At 34.6% G+C, this 20,098-nt stretch overlaps 2 protein-coding genes and 1 long non-coding RNA gene across 3 annotated transcripts in view; 1 reads left to right on the forward strand and 2 right to left on the reverse strand.

Moving 5' to 3' along the window:
• The window catches only part of glra2 (glycine receptor, alpha 2), an 18,494-nt gene extending 17,283 nt beyond the window's left edge, over window positions 1–1,211 (forward strand). Inside the window, exon 9 of the mRNA XM_051906128.1 lies at window positions 592–1,211. Within this exon, the coding sequence (XP_051762088.1) occupies window positions 592–840 (249 nt within the window). The 3' untranslated portion in view covers window positions 841–1,211. The remainder of the gene's footprint in view (window positions 1–591) is intronic.
• Window positions 1–6,198, reverse strand: part of LOC127518909 (uncharacterized) — a 10,980-nt gene extending 4,782 nt beyond the window's left edge. Inside the window, exons 1-2 of the long non-coding RNA XR_007931684.1 lie at window positions 6,048–6,198; window positions 5,337–5,549 (exon numbers count right to left, since the gene is read on the reverse strand). This is a non-coding gene — a long non-coding RNA (uncharacterized LOC127518909). The remainder of the gene's footprint in view (window positions 1–5,336; window positions 5,550–6,047) is intronic.
• Window positions 6,199–7,053: 855 nt separating this feature from the next.
• The window catches only part of fancb (FA complementation group B), a 45,563-nt gene continuing 32,518 nt past the window's right edge, over window positions 7,054–20,098 (reverse strand). The window contains exons 3-11 of the mRNA XM_051906140.1: window positions 18,593–19,512; window positions 14,926–15,081; window positions 14,551–14,631; window positions 12,947–13,075; window positions 12,200–12,384; window positions 11,403–11,797; window positions 11,020–11,248; window positions 7,478–7,865; window positions 7,054–7,285 (exon numbers count right to left, since the gene is read on the reverse strand). Coding sequence (XP_051762100.1) covers window positions 7,478–7,865; window positions 11,020–11,248; window positions 11,403–11,797; window positions 12,200–12,384; window positions 12,947–13,075; window positions 14,551–14,631; window positions 14,926–15,081; window positions 18,593–19,477 — 2,448 coding nt within the window. The 5' untranslated portion in view covers window positions 19,478–19,512 and the 3' untranslated portion in view covers window positions 7,054–7,285. The remainder of the gene's footprint in view (window positions 7,286–7,477; window positions 7,866–11,019; window positions 11,249–11,402; window positions 11,798–12,199; window positions 12,385–12,946; window positions 13,076–14,550; window positions 14,632–14,925; window positions 15,082–18,592; window positions 19,513–20,098) is intronic.

A 20,098-nucleotide genomic window follows, 5' to 3' on the forward strand; every position in this document is an offset into this window, starting at 1 on the left:
AACAAACTCAAAATCTTGCTCAAACTTGATGTAATGTATTTTTATATGACATATTTGAAAATAATAACACCATAAAATTCGGTCTTTTCCTCACAAAGCGTCATATAATAGCATGTTATGATCAAGGCAAACAGATTTGAGGCCACTTAATAATGTAAAAAAAAGTCTCAATTAAAAGCTGTAAATAATATATATATATATATATTGCTCATTGTTAGTTCATGGTAGTTAATGCCTTAACTAATGCTAACATTTGAGACCTTGTGTTCAAGTGTTACGATCAAATCAGACTTAAACAGCACAAAACAAGACAATAATAATCTTGTACAGAAACACAGACAGCAGCTCTTGTGGAAGAGTTTGCTTGATTATCGCTCTACAGACGCTCCAGTGAATAATTTTAGTACCTGAAGGCCGTGAAACACTCGACACCTGAGACAAAGCCTGGCTGAATAAACACAAAGACGCTCATTAAAGCGCAGCTTTAACTGAATGAAAATGATCTGCCCTCCAGCTGTTTTCAGGCTCAGATGTTGTGAAATTGTTTTGTGGTTTTACAGCTCAAGTGTCTCTTTATTTCTGAACACGCAGGAGGAGGAATTACAAGACGGACGTTTTTCCGGCTACAACAGCGCCGCGGTCAAAAGTGCTGCGACCAACACGATCCAGCAGCCGTCGATCCTGAAGGACACGGAAGTAAACCGGAAGAAGTTTGTGGACAGAGCGAAGCGGATCGACACTATATCCCGGGCGGCGTTCCCGCTGGTGTTCCTGATCTTTAACATCTTCTACTGGATCACATACAAGATCATCAGACACGAGAGCGCCAAGAAAGTCTAGTTCTTCTGCTTCATTTCTGATGAAACTACTAACAGAAACACTGTGGACAAAAACAGCATCGGCTCGATTTAACGTGACAGTCTTTGAATATCTGATGGTGTTCGTGACCAGCAATGCAGCTGTTTTTTTGAGAAAGGTTTCATACGAAAGACGCTGTTTTATATGATTGTCTTTTGGATCTTGATAGTTTTTATGAATGGAGTCGTCACTCTTCTCCTCTTTCTAGACACAGCAGCACATTTTACTGCACAAACACACGACAATTAGACCATATTGTAGATCTAAAAGGAAGATTCTCACTAAACCATCAATGTTCAGCTTATATTTCACCCACAAATCAAAAGAAATATTATAATATATGTTATTAAAAAAGTCGGTAAATATAATAAAATGTAATATAATTTAAATTAAAATTCATTTAAAAAATATATTAATATTTGAAAATATGTATGTTTAAATATTATATATTACACTATATTATATATTTAAAAATATATAAAATGTTAAAATACTTTTTATAATGTGTATAAAATGTATTAATATTTTAACATTTAGTATAATTTTTTTTTAAATATATAAGTGTAATATTTATATATGTTAATATTTTAAAACGTTATATAAATATATAAAACATCTTATATAAAATTGTAAAATATTTATATATTTCACAATTTAATACATATATAACAATTTAATGTAAGATTTTTTAATATATTACATTATATTTAAAAAATATTGCATACAATGCATTTAAAATATTACACTTTATGATATATATTTTACAAAATATATAAAATTTTCATTTTTAATATAAATATAATTTAATCTAAATATACAATATAGTGTAATACACACATACACACACACACAGACCTTTATCCATGACATGACTTGCAGAACTTGTTGAAATCTTTTCTCTCAGCTGTCGTCTTAATTGCTTTGTATTTTGAAGAACACATAATAATGAAGATGACAGATGAAAAGCATCTTTGGCTTCGAATCTTTATCACGTTGTCTCTCATTAAGGTACGGTATGATGTAGATTTGTCCGTTTTCTCATGGCTGTGACACATAATCAGTTGTTTACATAATCAAATGGCATAACCAATTAAATGCTGCATATGCTGAACATCTTCATATTTCACGTCTACTGAGCCAATTATTGGAGATCAAAAATCGCTAGGTAATAAAAATGTTGCAATAAACGGCACACAGGAAATCACTTGATAAGGCATCCGTCCTGTACTAAGCTGTGACGGTTTAATTGGGCAGGCAAAAAAATGAATCCATTTCACTTTTTAGGAGCCTCCAAAACAATATTTGTGGTTTATATGTTGCTTAAAAATGTATTGGATGAACATATTATATTCTCTCAGATGTGACAATGTTGCATCATCCTGTAGCTCGAGCTGAGAAACTGAGCTTGCAACAGATGAGTGATGCAATAACTACTGTTAACCTAGTCAGAATAAGAGCGCAAGTTAACTAGTTCACCAACACAAGAGTTCAAAGTATTCCTGCTCTGATGAACCTTTTCAACTCTGTAACTTCATGAATCTAAAAGCATATATATTAGACTAGATACTTTATGAATTATAACTTGGTTATTTACAGAATGAAAAGGAAAAACAACAATTCTGTCAAAGTCAGTCATTGCTCATGATTTTCATTTTGATCCGTGCCATTTGATCAAACAAGTTGAACAAACAAAATGATGTCACTTCCTGCAGGATGATGCCATTAAGGAACTGGCTTTTGTTTTGGATTTGGATGGAAAGTGATATTAGGACACATAAAAAAATAGAATACATTTTAAATTGATTAAAATATCTTGATACAAGTAGTAAAATACTGAGTTTTTTTATACAGGTTTTTAATGCATACTCTTTAATTAGTCAAACTAAAACTTATAATCATTATTTACAGTCATACATATATATGCAACAGAAACTACTGACTCTCTCTTTTCCAGCACTTTAAACACGGTTGCTACTTTGCGTTTAATGAAGATTAAGGAAAATAGTCAGATGCCATGGTATAACGAGCGCTCTCGCACCCTCAAGGGAGAAGACCAAAAAACGGAGCGCAGCTGGAAGAAAACAAAACTAGAGGTATTTCGCATTTAGTGGAAGGATAGTGTTACTGCATACAGAAAGGCCTTAAAAACTGCTAGATCTGCTTACTGTTCGACTCTAAATTAAATTACTGTCACTTTTTATCAATTTAATGTGTCCTTGCTAAATAAAAGTATTATTAAAAAAATAAAAAAAATAAAAAAATTATATATATATATTTGTATGTGTGTATATACATATACTTGTTTTTAATGTACACTCTTTAAATAGTAAAACTAAAACTTATTACAACCTTACAACAAACTAGAGGTATTTCGCATTTAGTGGAAGGATAGTGTTACTGCATACAGAAAGACCTTAAAAACAGCTGGATCTGTTTACTGTTCGACTCTCTTTGAACAGAACAAACACAACTATTAAAAAAGGTTTAAACATTCACTGATGCTCCAGAAGGAAACACGACACATTAAGAGACGGGCGTGAAAACTTTTGAACAGGATAAAGATGTCAAAATTTTTCTTATTTTGTTTAAATATAATTTTTTTTCATTTAGTACTGCCCTTCGGAAGCAACACAAGACACTTAAATGTTTGCCAGAAGACAAATTAAGTACAATTTACCTTGATCTTCAAATTCAAAAGTTTTCACCCCCCGACTCTTAATGCATTGTGTTTCCTTCTGGAGCATCAGTGAATGTTTGAACCTTTTTTAATAGTTGTGTTTGAGTCCCTCAGTTGTCCTCAGTGTGAAAAGATGGATCTCAAAATCATACAGTCACTGCTGGAAAGGGTTCAAATACGCAAAAGATGCTGGAAAACTGAAGAATCTGCAGGACCTGGAGGATTTTTCTGAAGAATATTGGGCAGTTTAACTGCTCAGAACAAACAAGAGACTCATGAACAACCATCACAAAACAAAAACAGTCGTGGATCATCCAGGTAACCACACACAGTATTAAGAATCAAGGGGTTCATAAACTTTTGAATTTGGGTCACATTTATAAATTCAGCTATTTTTTTGTCTTGTGGACTTTATGTAAACATCGTTTATGTAAAATATCTTACTCAGGACAGTACTAAATAAAAAATGACACGCATTTTGTATGACCCCTCTTATTTTGTTAAAATTATTCACATTTTCACAGATTCTGCAAGTGGTTCACAAACTTTCAAGCAGCACTGTATATACACACTTGTTTTTAATGTACACTCTTTAAATAGTAAAACTAAAACTTATCACAACCATACAACAGACTAGAGGTATTTCAACAAAGGTATTTCGCATTTAGTGGAAGGATAGTGTTACTGCATACAGAAAGGCAACTGCTAGATCTACTTACTGTTCGACTCTCTTTGAACAGAACAAACACAACACTAGGTATTTATTTGATGCGGTGGCTAAATTAAATTACTGTCACTTTTGATCAATTTAATGTGTCCTTGCTGAATAAAAGTTAAAAAATTATATATATGTGTATGTGTGTGTATATATATATATATATATATATATACACACACACACACACACACTTGTTTTTAATGTACACTCTTTAAATAGTAAAACTAAAACTTATTACAAGCTTACAACAAACTAGAGGTATTTCACATTTAGTGGAAGGATAGTGTTACTGCATACAGAAAGGCCTTAAAGGCACAATATGTAAGATTTTTGGATTAAAATATCCAAAAACCACTAGAACAGTGTTATATATTTTATTGACTTGTGTACTTACATCATCCCAGATGTTTCGAAGAATGTTTAAATCCAGAGAAATAAGCAATTTTAACCAGGACACGGACCGTGTCCGTGCATCGCCTATCAGTGACATCATACCTGTGTTACCCTCAATTTCTGGTTTTATTTTGTAGATATTCTAATATCGATCTAGCTTACTGCAGTGTGTAACAGTGTCTCATAGCAGCCGCCGAGCGAACGCACAGAGTAATGTTATAACATCATTTTCAACACACTCAAATGTATCTAATATAATAAACAGTGCTACGTTACCCTACATACGCTTGACCGGAAGAAGCGGAAGCGGCGACTGTGGCATAATAAAAGTTCCGCTGCTCTCGAGCCGAAGAAATATATATTGTGCCTTTAAAAACAGCTAGATCTGCTTACTGTTCGACTCTCTTTGAACAGAACAAACACAACCCTAGGTATTTATTTGACACAGTTGCTAAATTAAATTACTGTCACTTTTGATCAATTTAATGTGTCCTTGCTGAATAAAAATATTAATTTATATATATATATATATATATATATATATATATTCACTTGTTTTTAATGTATACTCTTTAAATACTCAAACTAAAACTTATTTCAACCTTTACTTACAGTGAAAATGTTTCTATTAATAAATGCAAAAAAGAAATTCTTAAAAAAATAAACACATTACAAGGCAATCACTCTCACCTTTCTGACTGATCTCAGACATGATCTCCAGACTGACGACTGAGACGGACGGTGTTGCGGTGCTGATGCTGGTTTCCATGGTAACGCTGGCAGCAGCGAGGACACTTGAAGTGGATGATTGTTAGAAATATTGTCAGCGGTGCTTCTATTTGCTCTGGTCTGTCTGAAAACACGGTTTATCTTGTCGGTGTCAGAGGAGCTGAAAAAAAGAGTCTGGCAGACGAAATGAAGAGCACAGATTAAATGAAGCGCATGTGGACTGTTATTAAACATCACATCATGGGGTTGATTATTTGACAGAAATAGCAACATTAAACAAACGCAGAAAATAATTAAATATTTGATGCAATCAAACTGAAATTCTCCATGCGAGTCAGAAGAATTTGCATTTACAATACGGTCCTAATAATGCATTAACTAACATTAACAAGCAATACATTTAACATTAACTAAGATTAATAAATGATTTAGAAGTTTCTTCATTGTTAGTTCATGTTAACTAATGCAGTTACTAATGTTAACAAATGTTCTTTTGCTCAGAATTTATTTATGCATGCAAAACTACAAATCTAGTATAAAACCAAATAAGTTTTAATATTTGTAAACTACTGACAGTTTCTGCCTCTTCAAGAGAACATCTCTGTCCTGAATGAAATCTCAGTATTGTGTGTGTGTGATGAGAGGTAATTGATCCTCAGTATGTATTCTCACCGTATTTCAATTTGAGGATTCATTCTCCTAAGACACCTCAGAAAAACACAGCAGCATTTGATCTGCCAGTTCGAAGCTGCCGTTCCTCTTGGGAAACGTGTTTTCAGGCTGTTCCTCTCTCATTGATCAACATCCCACAGAGATTCAGACCTGCACAGAGAAACAGGAGCACAGAACATAAAAAACAAACAAATCCTGAGATGTGAAAGGAGTAATTCATCAGATCCAGTGACATGAGTATACTTACGGGTTTTCCCTCAAAAAAGATGTCACTTTCTCGAGGATGATGCTTTTAAAGAAATGGCTTTTGTTATTTAGAATTTGAACGTAAAGTGATAATCCAACATTAATTGGTTAAAAAAAACTTGGAAATGTCATACAAAGAGTAAAATATTGATCCTTTCATTTTTAATGCATGTCAAATATGTTTTTTAATAAAGATGTAGTGAATAGCTAGTAAATTTGTAAGACATTTAATCAAACATGGAATTTTGAAGTAGAAACACCAAATTAGTATTTTCTTGTCAAATGATCCAACTTTGAATATATGTATAAGGAACCTCAATATTTATAAAAATAATTCAGAATTTGAATGTAAAGCGATAATCCAAAAAATGGAAATATCAGTGACAGTCATACAAATAGTAAAATATTGATCTTTCTTCTTAATTTTAATGCATGATCTTTAATTACAGAGTGTTTTCAGTGAAGAACTATGTGTGTGTATGCAGTTTTCACTCAGAATAAATGTGAAATTTTGAAGTAGAAAGACTAAAACAGCATTTTTGGTAAAATGTAGTCCAATAATATTTGTTTTATTTACAACTTTGAACATATGCATAAGGCCAACAAAAGGCTTTTGCATCCAAATATTTATTTTCAACAGTAATCACACAAATATGTCCTGGAGGTAAAGGACAGAGAGTAATGGATGATCTGAACGTGCGGTGTGTTTCTCCACATGCAGCACGTGTTTCCCTGTGGAGGGCGAACTGCAGGGCGAGGCGTGACTGACTGGGTCGTACCGTGCTGCTTCACCACTGAGGGCAGCTTAAGTGTTTCCTGTGGAAATGTCACAGAAGTATTAGAGCCGTGAAGCCCCGGAGAATCTTAAGAGGCATGGAGACTCCGGCAGAATCTCCCAGCAGAAGCTCATGGACACTCTCCGGGCCTGTTAATCATTCAGCATGGATTTGGATCGAGGTGGAAGGATGCCGAGCTGAAATTTCATTTCCTTCCTATAGAAAATGCAAAGTAATATGCGTTATTTTATTTATTTGATGTTCCTTGTGCTCTTTCTGCACTTTTACCAAGAAGTTTTATCTCATATTTGATGAAGTTTGCATCATTGATTCTGTTATTTATTACTGTGAAGCTGCTTTGAAATGATCAGTATTGTATAAAGCGCTGTAGAAATAAAGTTCCTTTACCTAGAGACGAGACGCTTCCATCAGAGCGACTTCATCAGTGTCCAGCTGCGTGTCAATCAGCCGCTCCACGAGTCTGCTATAGGCTGTGCCATCCACCAGGGGGCGGAGCCTCTTGTTGTACCGCCCCCGTTCCCTCTGCCACTCCTCCCTCAGTCTCTGGAGCGGCTCTAAGGAGGTGTCCGATTCCTCCTGCCCCGTCATTTCTCCCTCCCCACACTGGAGCACGGACGACACGTCCTGCATTATAGTGCGTATCTCTGTCTCTAGAGTCTGAGCCAGATCTGGAGCGGCTCCGCGTGACCTCGGGCTCGCCAGCAGCTCGATGTGATGCGACGCAGGCAGGAAGTCACACAGCGAGTGCAGGAACTGCAGCAAACGCAGGTCGTCCCTGTAGAGAAGGAGAACACATCGCATCACTTTAGGAAGCAAAAGATTTCAAAGAGGTTGATTGGTTCTCAAGATCGTGTATGTGTTTCTGAGGAGAGTTTGCTCTAAGATGAACAGATTCAAATGAATCTCATACATGCGGATTCAGTTTCTTTTGAAATAAAATAAATCACTGCATTTCACATTTACACAAAAACTGGTCAAACACCTTCACAGTTTACAATAATGTCCTATTAATTAACATTAGCAATAACTAGCCATTTGCTACAGTTTTTAATCATGTTAGTTAATAAAAATTCAACTGTTCATTGTTAGTTCATTAAATAATATTAACAGATACAACTTTTGATGTATTACTAAATGTTGACTTTAACATTAACTAAGATCAATAAATGCTTTAGAAGTATTTTTCAATGTTAATTCATATTAATGTAGTTAACTAATGTTAACAAATGAATCCTTAATGTAAAGTGTTACCAATATTACTCAATATACATTTTACATGACAGTTTTGGATAATCATATATTATATTATATTATATTATATTTTACCAAGTTGTTTTAAAGGAATAATTTAGTGAATTAAGTTGTCACCATTTTTGTCAAGCTCCAAAAGTGGGGAAAAGGCACAAAATTATTATTATTAAATTACACATTTTTTTTTAAATGATTTCTGTGTTACTCATTTGTAATGAATCTTTTTTTGTAAATTTATTTAAGTACCTTATTTTAATTTAATTTAGAAAATGCTGTTACAATTTATTTACTTTGCTGTATTAAGTTGCTTCTTTGTTATATATCCTGTTATATATACATATATATATATATATATATATATATATACACAGGTGCTGGTCATATAATTAGAATATCATCAAAAAGTTCATTTTTTTATTATAAATTATTTTTAAAAATGAAACTTTCATATATTCTAGATTCCCTATATGTAAAGTAAAACATTTCAAAAGTTTTTTTTTTTAAATTTTGATGATTAGAGCGTACAGCTCATGAAAGTCCAAAATCCAGTATTTCAAAATATTAGAATATTTCCTAAGATCAATCAAAAAATGGATTTGCAAAACAGAAAAGTTAAAGTTCTTTAAAGTATGTTCTTTTGTGCACTCAATACTTGATCGGCAGGACATATTACAGCAAATGACTTGCTCCTAGCACAAATTACTGCATCAGTGAAGTGTGGCATGGAAGTGATCAGCCTGTGGCACTGCTGAGGCACTATTGAGCCTTCAGATCATCTGTATATTGTTGGATCAACTGTTTCTCATCTTTCTCTTGAAAATATCCCATAGATTCAGGTCAGGCATATTGGCTGGCCAATAAAGCACAGTAATATCATGGTCAGCAAACCACTTGGAAGTGGTTTTTGCACTGTGGGCAGGTGCTAAAGTCCTGCTGGAAAAGGAAATCAGCATCTCCATAAAGCTTGTCAGCAGATGGAAGCATAAAGTGCTCCAAAATCTCCTGGAAGATGGCTGCATTGACTTTGCACCTGATAAAACACAATGGACCAACACCAGCGGACGTCACGGCCCCCCCAAATCATTATTGACTTCAGAAACTTCACACTAGACTTCAAGCAGCTTGGATTCTGTGCCTCTCCAGTCTTCCTTCAGACTCTGGGACCATGATTTCAACATGAAATGCAAAATTTACTTTTGTCTGAAAAGAGGACTTTCGACCACTGTTCACTGTCCAGTTCTTTTTCTCCTTAGCCCAGGTAAGATGCTTCTGATGTTGTCTCTGGTTCAGAAGTGGCTTGGTAGTCCTTTTCCTGAAGATGTCTGAGTGTGGTGACTCTTGATGCGCTGACTCCGGCTTCATTCTACTCATTGTGAAGCTCTCCCAAGTGTTTGAATCGGCTTTACTTGACAGTATTCTCAAGCTTGCGGTCATCCCTGTTGCTTGTGCACCTTTGCCTACCCAATTTCTTCCTTCCAGTCAACTTTGCATTTAATATGCTTTGATACATCACTCTGTAAACAGCCACCCCATTCAGTAATGACCTTCTGTGACTTACTCTCTTTGTGGAGGGTGTCAATGATTGTCTCCTGGACCATTGCCAAGTCAGCAGTCTTCCCCATTAGTGTGGTTTCAAAGAACAAAAGATACCCGGAATTTATACTGTAGGGATGGTCATTTAATGAAACTCAAATGTAAATATTCTAATATTTTGAGATACTGGATTTTGGACTTTCATTAGCTGTACGCTCTAATCAACAAATTAAAAAAAAAAACCTTTTGAAATGTTTTACTTTACATGTAGGGAATCTAGAATATATGAAAGTTTAATTTTTTAAAATAATTTACAATAAAAAAATGAACTTTTTTACAATATTCTAATTATATGATCAGCACCTGTATATACACACACATATATAAACACACATTTTTATAAGCAAAATAAAATTCTGTGAAGGAACAGAATAAAATTTGATATTAATAGTCTATTAACTATTAACTGTGTATCTATTAACTAGTAATCTTGTATAAAATATAAAAATATATGCATTTATGTAAAATTGTATATTTAACAATATTAAACAGTAGTAATGATAATCAAATACATTATATATTATTAATACTATATAAAATAATACTTTATAATATTTTTTTATAAAGTACTATTATTTTTTTATTTTAATATTTTATATATATATATATATATATAAAAATAATAAAGTATTATTTATTTATTTATTTTTTAGTATATATATATATATATATACACACACACACACACACACATACTGTAATTAATGGCTTTGCATTTCTGAAGTCATGTGAGGCAACAAAATGAAATTCAGTATTAACTGATAATCTAAAATGCTAAAATGAACAGAAATCAATGCTCATCCGCCATGTTTATGACCATCAGCAGGGCAAAGTAATGGTGGTGAACACAAAATCACATGAACAGAGACTCCAAGAGAAAAATACTAAACATTGGACTTGATCTGTACCACAATTCATCTCCATAAACCTGAATGTTTAAATAAAAATTTTAGATTTGGTCATTTGAGATCAATAAAATGATCACAAATCTGTTTGTTCTTGGCATCTCTGTTCATGTTTTTGTACTCCACCCCACTGATGGTCATAAACATGGCGGATGAGCAGAAACACACTGACGTCTTCACCTGCACAGGACGCTCAACACGGCCTGAAACTGCGATTTCTGCTCCCAGCGGAAGAGCCTGATGTCAGACGGGTCTGCGGCGAACCGTGGATCGACGTCCAGCCGCTCCACTCGCAGCGACTCCTGCAGCCAGCCCTGAACGTCCGCCAGCGTGTGATCCGAACACTCCACGAGGAAAAACCACACGTCCAACACCGCCACCAGACTGAGCAGGTCTTCTCTGGCCTCCTCTGAACACACAAACCATCAACATCACTCTCATACCGCTGTCGCTCGTTCTCAGGCCTTTTCAAATAAAATTTAAGGCTTATATGTATGTATATATATATATATATATATATATATAAACCTACTTAACACTTGAAGACTTTTTAAGGATCTGACCTGTGTTGAGTTTGCTGTCCTGTAACAGTCGTGGATGAAGCTTCCCCGTGGAAATATCTTTTAGATCCACTGAGATTTGCCCGCAGTAGTGAGAAACCCGAGCACAATCTCCAGGAGGGGATCCGGATGATTCTTTGGTGCTATAATGGAGCATGATGGGACATTTGATGCAGCCTGAGGTTAATAAAGGAGCCACGTCGGTGATGGCGACAAGGGCAAGTCTTGATACGGTGCTGTCGCCGTCAGCAGAACAATCAGAGCGTTTGATCTTCTTCGCAGCAGGCGGGCCGTGAGCGACAGACGCCGGAAACCGTAGGATCCTAGTGTTCATAACGGGAGCGGCTCCAGTTTGACAAGAATCCACGACGATCGAAGCGCTAATATTCATTACAGACCTTCAGGAAAAGACAAAGCATTATATGTCTTTGATCTGCAAATTATCAATTTATCAGCAAATCATCATATCAGAATTATTTCTGAAGGATCATGTGACACTGAAGACAATGAAAATTCAACTTTGATCACAGGAATAAATTACACTTTACTATATATTCACATAGAAAACAGATATTTTACATTCTAATAATATTTCACTATTTTTACTGTATTTTTGATCAAATAAATGCAGCCTTGGTGAGCAGAAGAGACTCTTTCACAATAACAAATCATGCCGACCTCAAACTTTTGAATGGTAGTGTAAATGAAAAATATTAAATCCGAATCATCCTTTAGTGAGAATCATTGCAGAAAACATGCCTTTATTATTTTAGGATTGACATATTTCAGGAGTGACATACGTGTTATTTGTGGGTCTCAGAACGACACCGACGATCAAACTCTGTCCAATGACTCTCTGCCAGACTCTGTCCACGTTCAGAAGAGCTTCAGCACATTCAGTCTGCATCCCGTCATCCATAACGTCAAGCTCTTCATCTCCAGCATCATCTTCTCCAGCATCATCCCACAGAGAAACAAGCCCTTCCTACGGCACAGTTACAGACAAACTGCATCTAAAAATATGTTAAAGTGTTTACTATGAAATTTCCAGTGCATTTTAAAGAGGATCTATTCTTCTTTTTTCCATCTTCATCCTTTTTTAGTGTGTAATGTTGCTGTTTGAGTTCTTCTCTATATCAGTGTCAGTGTTTCTGAACTCCCTGAAACAAGTTTTCTTCACAATATTCCTCATTTAAATAATTCATACGCAGAACAAAGGGGCGGGGCCTGGTTGAGTTAGTTAGTAGTGTGTTGAAACTGGCGGTTATGGTAAGGGGCGGGACATTTCCCAAACACCAATCACAACACACTGCTCCAGCCGACCAATCAGAGCACATTGTGCTTTTCAGAAGGAGGGGCTTCATAGAGACAGGAACTAAACAGAGCGTTACTGACAGACTGGGAAGAGAGGAGCTGAACAATGTCAAAAATAACATTCAAGCATGAAAATCTGTCCTAGTAGAGCTCAAAAACAACATCAAGACTATATAAAAGAGCATAATAGGTCCCCTTTAATCAATTTTTATTTGATATTACTATGAAAGAACCTGTTCTGGAGGTAATATCACATGTTCTCTGCCGGATATCAGGTCAGTTAAGGCCACTAATGACTGCAGTATGAGTCTGTCTTTGACCTCCACGTCTCTCTGAAGGTCTTCAAGGAAGTTCATGCCGCTCTAAACAGCAGAGAAGAAGACAGACTATTAACAATGGATGTTATATTAACATGACGCATTATATAAACATGACACATGTCTTAATGCATATCTAAACTGCATTTACAGTTATGCAGGTGTGGACAAAAAGCACCAAAAGTCCATATGATTTGTGCACTGTATTCCTGAAGTCATATGATGCTTTGTGTGAAGAAAAGACACACATTTTACATTCAGATTAAAAACAAGGGCTTGTTAACGCATGACGGCAGGTTTGATGCTTCTCGCATGTGTCAGAACTGAACACGACGACAGGTCACGTGTGAGACAAATCATCACATGACTTCAGAAGACTTGAAATACGGTGCACAAGTCATATATGATACTTTTTTTTTTTTGGAGCTTGTATGCAATGCTTTTGCAATGTAACTTCTAGTGCATGACTGAAAACAATTTTACTTAGTTTTTAAAAATTGAGATATGCATTTTAATTATTGTCTGTACTTTTTTGGAGCTTTGGAACAGGGTTATTATAGTTAAATAAAACTAAAACAAACAAACAAAACTAACTGAAATAAAATAAAATATGTTGCCATTGAAACATTTCTCATTTTCATTTTGTTTAACTTGATTAAAACTTTGTAAAACTTATTAAAAAACAAAACCTAATAAAAAAGACAAAAACACAACAAAATTACTAAAACTTTAACAAAAATAAAATATAAAATATTTTAATAAAAAACTGCATTTCAGGGTGCATTTTTGGCCACAAGATGATTTAAAATAAGATGAAACAAGCTTTAAAATAAGCTAAACCAGCTAAGAATCAACATGTCATCTTAACATTTTTATTTAAAAAAATGGATAAAAAAAAAGATAAATACAAAATAAAAATAGATAAATAAATAAATGACCAAAAATAAAAAATAAATCAATAATAATACAATAAACAGACAAATAAATAAATAAATAAAAATAACAGATAAATAAAAATAAATAAAAACAACAAATAATGTAATAAAAATATTGTATAGCTTTGCTAAGTACAAAAAATATTATTTAATAATATTTAATTAAAATAACACTTGGAACTGTTGTGTTACAGACAAAATCATGTGAAGTTTCTACAAACGAAAAATCCTTTTATGTTCTACAGAAAAAAATAACAGCAAACAGGTTTGGTGAATAAATAACGACATCTTTGGTTGAAATATTCTTATAATATTTCCATTTTAGAAGAGAGTAAACGGTTCTATAATCCTAAATGTTTCCATCAGGCGCTTCATATATAAATTTCTTTTATTGGATTTAGTTTTAATTAATTAATGTGGTTTTAATTCTATTTTATGAAATAAACAGCTCGTAAACATACTTTATCACTAGAAAAATTTCTCCTTATATAGAACCTTTTTGGCATAAAGTTTCATTAAAATCGAGTCAAGAACCTTAGAGTTGAATCTTTTATTCTATCTGTTTAATTCATTCGGTTGAATTACCTGCAGTCTGGATTCTAAAGCTTGAACTGTGAGGAGGTAGTTCTCCTGCGCTGCGTCTGATGTGTTCAGGACGTCACCCGTCTGATCGTCCACACTGCAAAACATTTATAGTTTTAACAAAGAGCTAATTCATATATTTAATAGAAACAGAGATGGGCGGTTCTCAACTGGTGCACGTCTGTCCTGTCTAGGTTGCAGACAGCAGTGAGAAATCAAACTATTAAATGCAACTAATCATGTGAAATGTTTCAGCTTAGTTTGATAAATGTAGGTGAATTCTATCAAACTCTACGGAGCTGGATGTGCGATATAAACAAAAACAGTTGAGAAGCGCTGATCTAACAGTGAGAGATGAAGATGGAAACGCTGACGGACAGAATAAGTGATGCCGCACAGATCCGTGAGCAGGAAGCTGCTGAGCAGCTCTCCAGATGAATCCTGCTCCTCGAACACGAGCAGCATCTGATCCGTCCCGCATCCCACGAAATCATCGACGAGCAGCAGACGCACTCCTGTCCAACACGACACCACCTGACATAAAGAGCACAGTGCATCTGAATAAACTTCAAGAAAGTGAAATAGAGGAAAGAATGTGGCTTAATTAATATATTGAATGAAATGAAAAAAACTGAATACAAGCTTATTATTTAATGGCAAGTTTTACTTAAGTCTCTGTGTAAACGTTCCTCTTACTTAAAAGAGTTCGCATATGCTGAGATGCATCATGATAATATATAATCTGACATTTTCTGCTGCTTTGAAATGTTCTGGTAACCTTTAAATGCAAGTCCTGCTAGCAGCTTTTATACTGTGCGTCAGTAAGTCCTGTACAGTAAACTCCTGTGCTGTGATTGACAGGATGTGCCCACAAAGAGCTGCAGTCTGCTTCCTGTTTATCGTTTATTAAACACGTCAAACCTCTTAAGAAGTGTAACAGCAAACTGAAGCTGCTGTCGAGGTCACAAACTGCATTTTGGGATGCTTTTTAGGCTGCAAGATAATTTAAAATAAGACAAAACAAGCTTTAAAATAAGCTAAACCAGCTAAGAATCAAGATGACATCATGTCATCTTAACATTTTTATTTAAATAAACGTCCCACGGTTTTGGAAAACCTGAACAATATATGAAGGAATTTCAAAAGTGTGATTTCTAGACCTGAAAATCCTAAAAAGTTGTGGTATTAGGTGATACCACTGGGAAAAAATGGATTAAAAAATAAAAAATAAATAAAAATAAAAATAAATAAATAAATAAATAAATAAATAATAAATGACTAGAAACAAAAAAATAAATAAATTTATTATTAATAATAATAATAATAATAATACAATAAATAGACATAAAAAAAAACAGTAAAAGTATTGTATAGCTTTGCTAAGTACAAAAAATATTATTTAATAATATTTAATTAAAATAACACTATATAGCAATAATAAGCTGTTAACTTAAAATAATAATAATAATATTTTATATAATAGTTTAATTTAATTTGTTTAGTATTGTATAATTTTATTAAGGGTAAAAAAAAAAAAACAATTTTAAGAACCTTATCCTGTAATATTAGTTAAAATAATTACAAAAAACTAAAATTTTATTTTATTTTATTATTTTAATATATTGTCAATTCTAGTTCCTGTAAATATAAAAATGTTTTATTTATAATCATTTTTAATTGTATTTTTTTTTTCTAATTTTTTTTTTTATACAAATTAGTAGCTGTCATTATAGCATTACAACAGAAATATCGTCCCAGATGACAGGAACCACTGCTTCAGACGGCACAAGTGTTGTAAAAAACTAAATTACCATTGAAAGGCCGATTACAGTTTAACTTACACTTAGAAGGGAATCTCAGGAAACGCATGAGCTCATAAAATATGAAAATCCAATGCAAAATGCTTCAGATAAAGGCATCTGCCAAATACATAATCTCTCAAAATCCAGATCATATTTTGCTTCAAAATCAAAAGAAAATAATTCCCTCTCTCTTTGTGTTTTAAACTTTAGATTGTTCGTTGGTCGTTGTATTTCGTAGGTTTTTAGTGCTGAAAAAATGTATCGTTCCTGTTATATAAACAATAAAAAAATAAAAAAATAAATTAAAGCTGCAAGCAGCATTTACTGGGGTTCAGGCATTTAAGGCCTTTAAACACATAAAAAGGTATTATATTTTATTTAGCAAGCATGTAAACACTTAGATCATAGATGGAAAATACCATTTACAGCCAACAGAGGCAATTTAGTAAGGAAAGATATGGTTTTTAAAGGTTTTTTGACAGTTATAGCGCCACCTATTGCCCTATCTCCACCACTTTTTTTGGGTGTCCTCAGATTGTGTTCATACATATGTGTTAATTTTGGTGAAAATTTCTCATTTCGTTTTGAAGTTATAGATACTTATATATATGAGAGCATAAAATGCAAGAACGTCTTGATTGGATTTTTTTTGCCATTTCCTATCAAAATTTTGACATTTGGGCTGAAACGCATGGTAAACCAACTTAGGTTCCGTGTTTCCTATGGTGGTTTCGTCTCGATCGGACTAACGGTTTCGAAGATAATCGCAAAAGTTTTTTAAGCGCTGAATCACAACGTTGCACAAACCATAAGCTGAAATCTGACAAGTCTGGTATCGTTGGTCTCGGCAAGGATTCAGGAGTCTAAGCACGTGACTCCCGTGAAAATAAGTCGACCACACCCAAAGTTATACACATTTTCATCCAAAACCATTAAAAACATATGTTTTTAAAGCTTTTTAACAGTTATAGCGCCACCTATAGTCCGATCTCCATAAAAATTGGCGTGCTTCTTTAGAGTCATATGCTGCATGAGCTCACCTATTTTCGTGAAGATCTGAGTTTTCGTTTAGGCTTTTGGATATATTTAGCCACGCCCACTTTCTAAATGACCCTGTTACAGCGACCCAAAGGGTAAAGTTAAACTTTTTTTTGATATTTATTGATCTAGAGAATCCAGAGAATTGTCCTGCACTGGTTTCGTTCCGATCGGGCGAAAAACCTAGGACTAGTTCGCAAAAGTAGGTTTTTCACATATTTGTGAATAATTAATGAACGATTTGATTGACAGCATTGGTTCTTGAGGCAAAGTTGTTCAGCATGAGGAGATCTATCAAATGATATGAATATTGTGAAACACCACATGATTATAGATGCTTAAAACTCGTTAGCGCCAACTAGTGGCCGATTTCTTTCAAAATTCTTACAGACCTCCATTAACCTTGTCTAATAGGTGCTCAAAATTCATTGGCCGATGGCGGCCATGTTTTTTGAGATACGCCAATGTCCTCATAAACTGTCATGCCCACTTGGACCAAGACATTGCATGCCAAATTTCAAGTCGATCGGACTAACGGTTGCGTAGTTACAGCTGTTTTCATGTTAAGTTATAGCGCCACCTAATGTCCAATCGATGCATTTTTTTTATCGTGACCAAAGATTGAGCCCATACACACGTGAACCGAGTTTGGTGCAAATATCTCATTTCTTGAGTTATAGCCATTTTAGTAAAAGTGGCTCCGCCCACACCCCACGTTTTGGCGCCTCTTAGCGACCGTGAACCAAAATTTAGGACTAGGACTAGTTCACAAAAGTAGGTTTTTCAAAAAACCCAAAATACCCGAAAAGGGTTAGGGTTAGGAAAATTTAACAATTACAATAGGGTTTCAGCGCTACGCACTTGAACTACTAATAATAAAGCCTATTTGTAGCACATCACAGCATTATTTGAAAATGAAACACATTATCAGCACCATCAAAAGTATTTAAGAATGAAATCAAAATCGACAATTCTTATTTTTTATGGAATATTTCAGTGTTCATTATAAATGATTTATCTGTGATTGTTCTAAATTCATATTCCTCGTAATCTTGAATCAGAATAACTGATTGCAGCGACATCTCCCTCTTGAAGAACATTTGTTCTTGTTTGCAAAGCAGTTTCACTCGATATACGTCACAATGGGGAAATAAAGGCGAACGCAACTAACGTTTCATTAAAACGGATCACAAATAAACACTCACCTGGAAAGTGTCTTTCCACACAGCGCAGACGTTACCCTGACTGAAGGTTACGACGACGAGGCAGTCATTCTTCAGAGTGTGAACCAGCCGAATATTGAGCGGTTGCTCGTAAGGAAGAAGGCAAACATCCCGAGGAAGACCGTTCTCAAAACAAACCAGCTGTTTCATACTTGTGGCCGCCAGAACAGCTGATTTAAGAGAGCCGCCGACTTCTTCAGCGGAGAAAACCATCATGCACTGGATCACAGCGCTGTAAGCGTCCGGTACAAGACATGCAGCCTTACAGGGTTCTTCTTCTTCTTCTATGAAATACAGTATGTTTTCCACATCACTTCGGGTGCCATAAATCACTAGTTTTCTCTGATGAAGAGGAAGTTCACCAATAAACTTGACAGTCATGGGAACTGGTACTTCCTTCACACCGCCGGTCCGTGAGGATGCATAAAAAACAGAGTTTTCGTGACTCCAAACCAACGTGGGGCCCTGCAGTATTGAAATATTCTCTCTCATCTCGTATGGCAACGCAAACTCAACGTGAAGCTTTCGCTCGGTGGAAGTGCATACGGAGTAAAGCATGTATTTGAACGCAGACGTCCTCTTCTTGCACAGTTTCAGTAGAACACACGGCACTTTTTGTCTCTGTTGCACATCCACAGCAGAAGCGCAGTGAACGAGGTCCGTCTCGGCAGAGCTGTCCCTGTGCATCGGCTGTATTTTACGGTCTCTAATGGAGAAGCTCTGCGAGTCTCGGTTGAAGGACAGACTGCAGAACGAAACCTCCGAGCCTTTACGATGATCTCGGCTTTTTGAGCTTAAACTCTTGCGCTGGAAAACCAGCACATCTCCTCCAACCGAGAGCATTTCGATGAGCCGTTCTGCTGCCATCGCCTTATGACTCGACAGTCCACTCACATGATAAGCTGGAGGGAAAAAACAAGTGAAAAGACACTTAAAAACTATTAAAACTCATATAGTAAAAACTGCTTAATTTTATTCAGAGGCCCAAACTGAGCAAAAAAAAATTAATTTGGTTCAGATTCTGATATTTATATGAAATTCTGATGCTTGTAATGTAAAACAATGAGATCTTTATAACAGTATAGCAGATACTGACATAAAATACATATAAATATAATTAGTAGGATGATATTTAAATGCTTAGTTTTATGATCAAATCTCTATAGTTTTAAAACATATAATGCAATATAATAATGATTGACAGATGAACAAATAAACCTTCCTCAAAAGATGATGATCATATTTGATACTCATGATTTTTCTTATAGATGATGCCATTTTCATCTGAACATCTTTAAAAATGAAACTTGCATCAATCCTTGAACAAATCTTGTTTTTTTTTAAACTGAAATTGTGTAAATTAATTTCAATTAGTTTGTAACTGATACTATAGTGAAGTTTTGCTTTAATATAAAATGATTTTTAACTTGGGAATGATGTTATGGAAGCCCATTTCCACCACCGAAGAAAATAATCATAATTATGACA

Source organism: Ctenopharyngodon idella, chromosome 9, assembly GCF_019924925.1.
Source record: "Ctenopharyngodon idella isolate HZGC_01 chromosome 9, HZGC01, whole genome shotgun sequence".
Classification (NCBI taxonomy): Eukaryota; Metazoa; Chordata; class Actinopteri; order Cypriniformes; family Xenocyprididae; genus Ctenopharyngodon; species Ctenopharyngodon idella.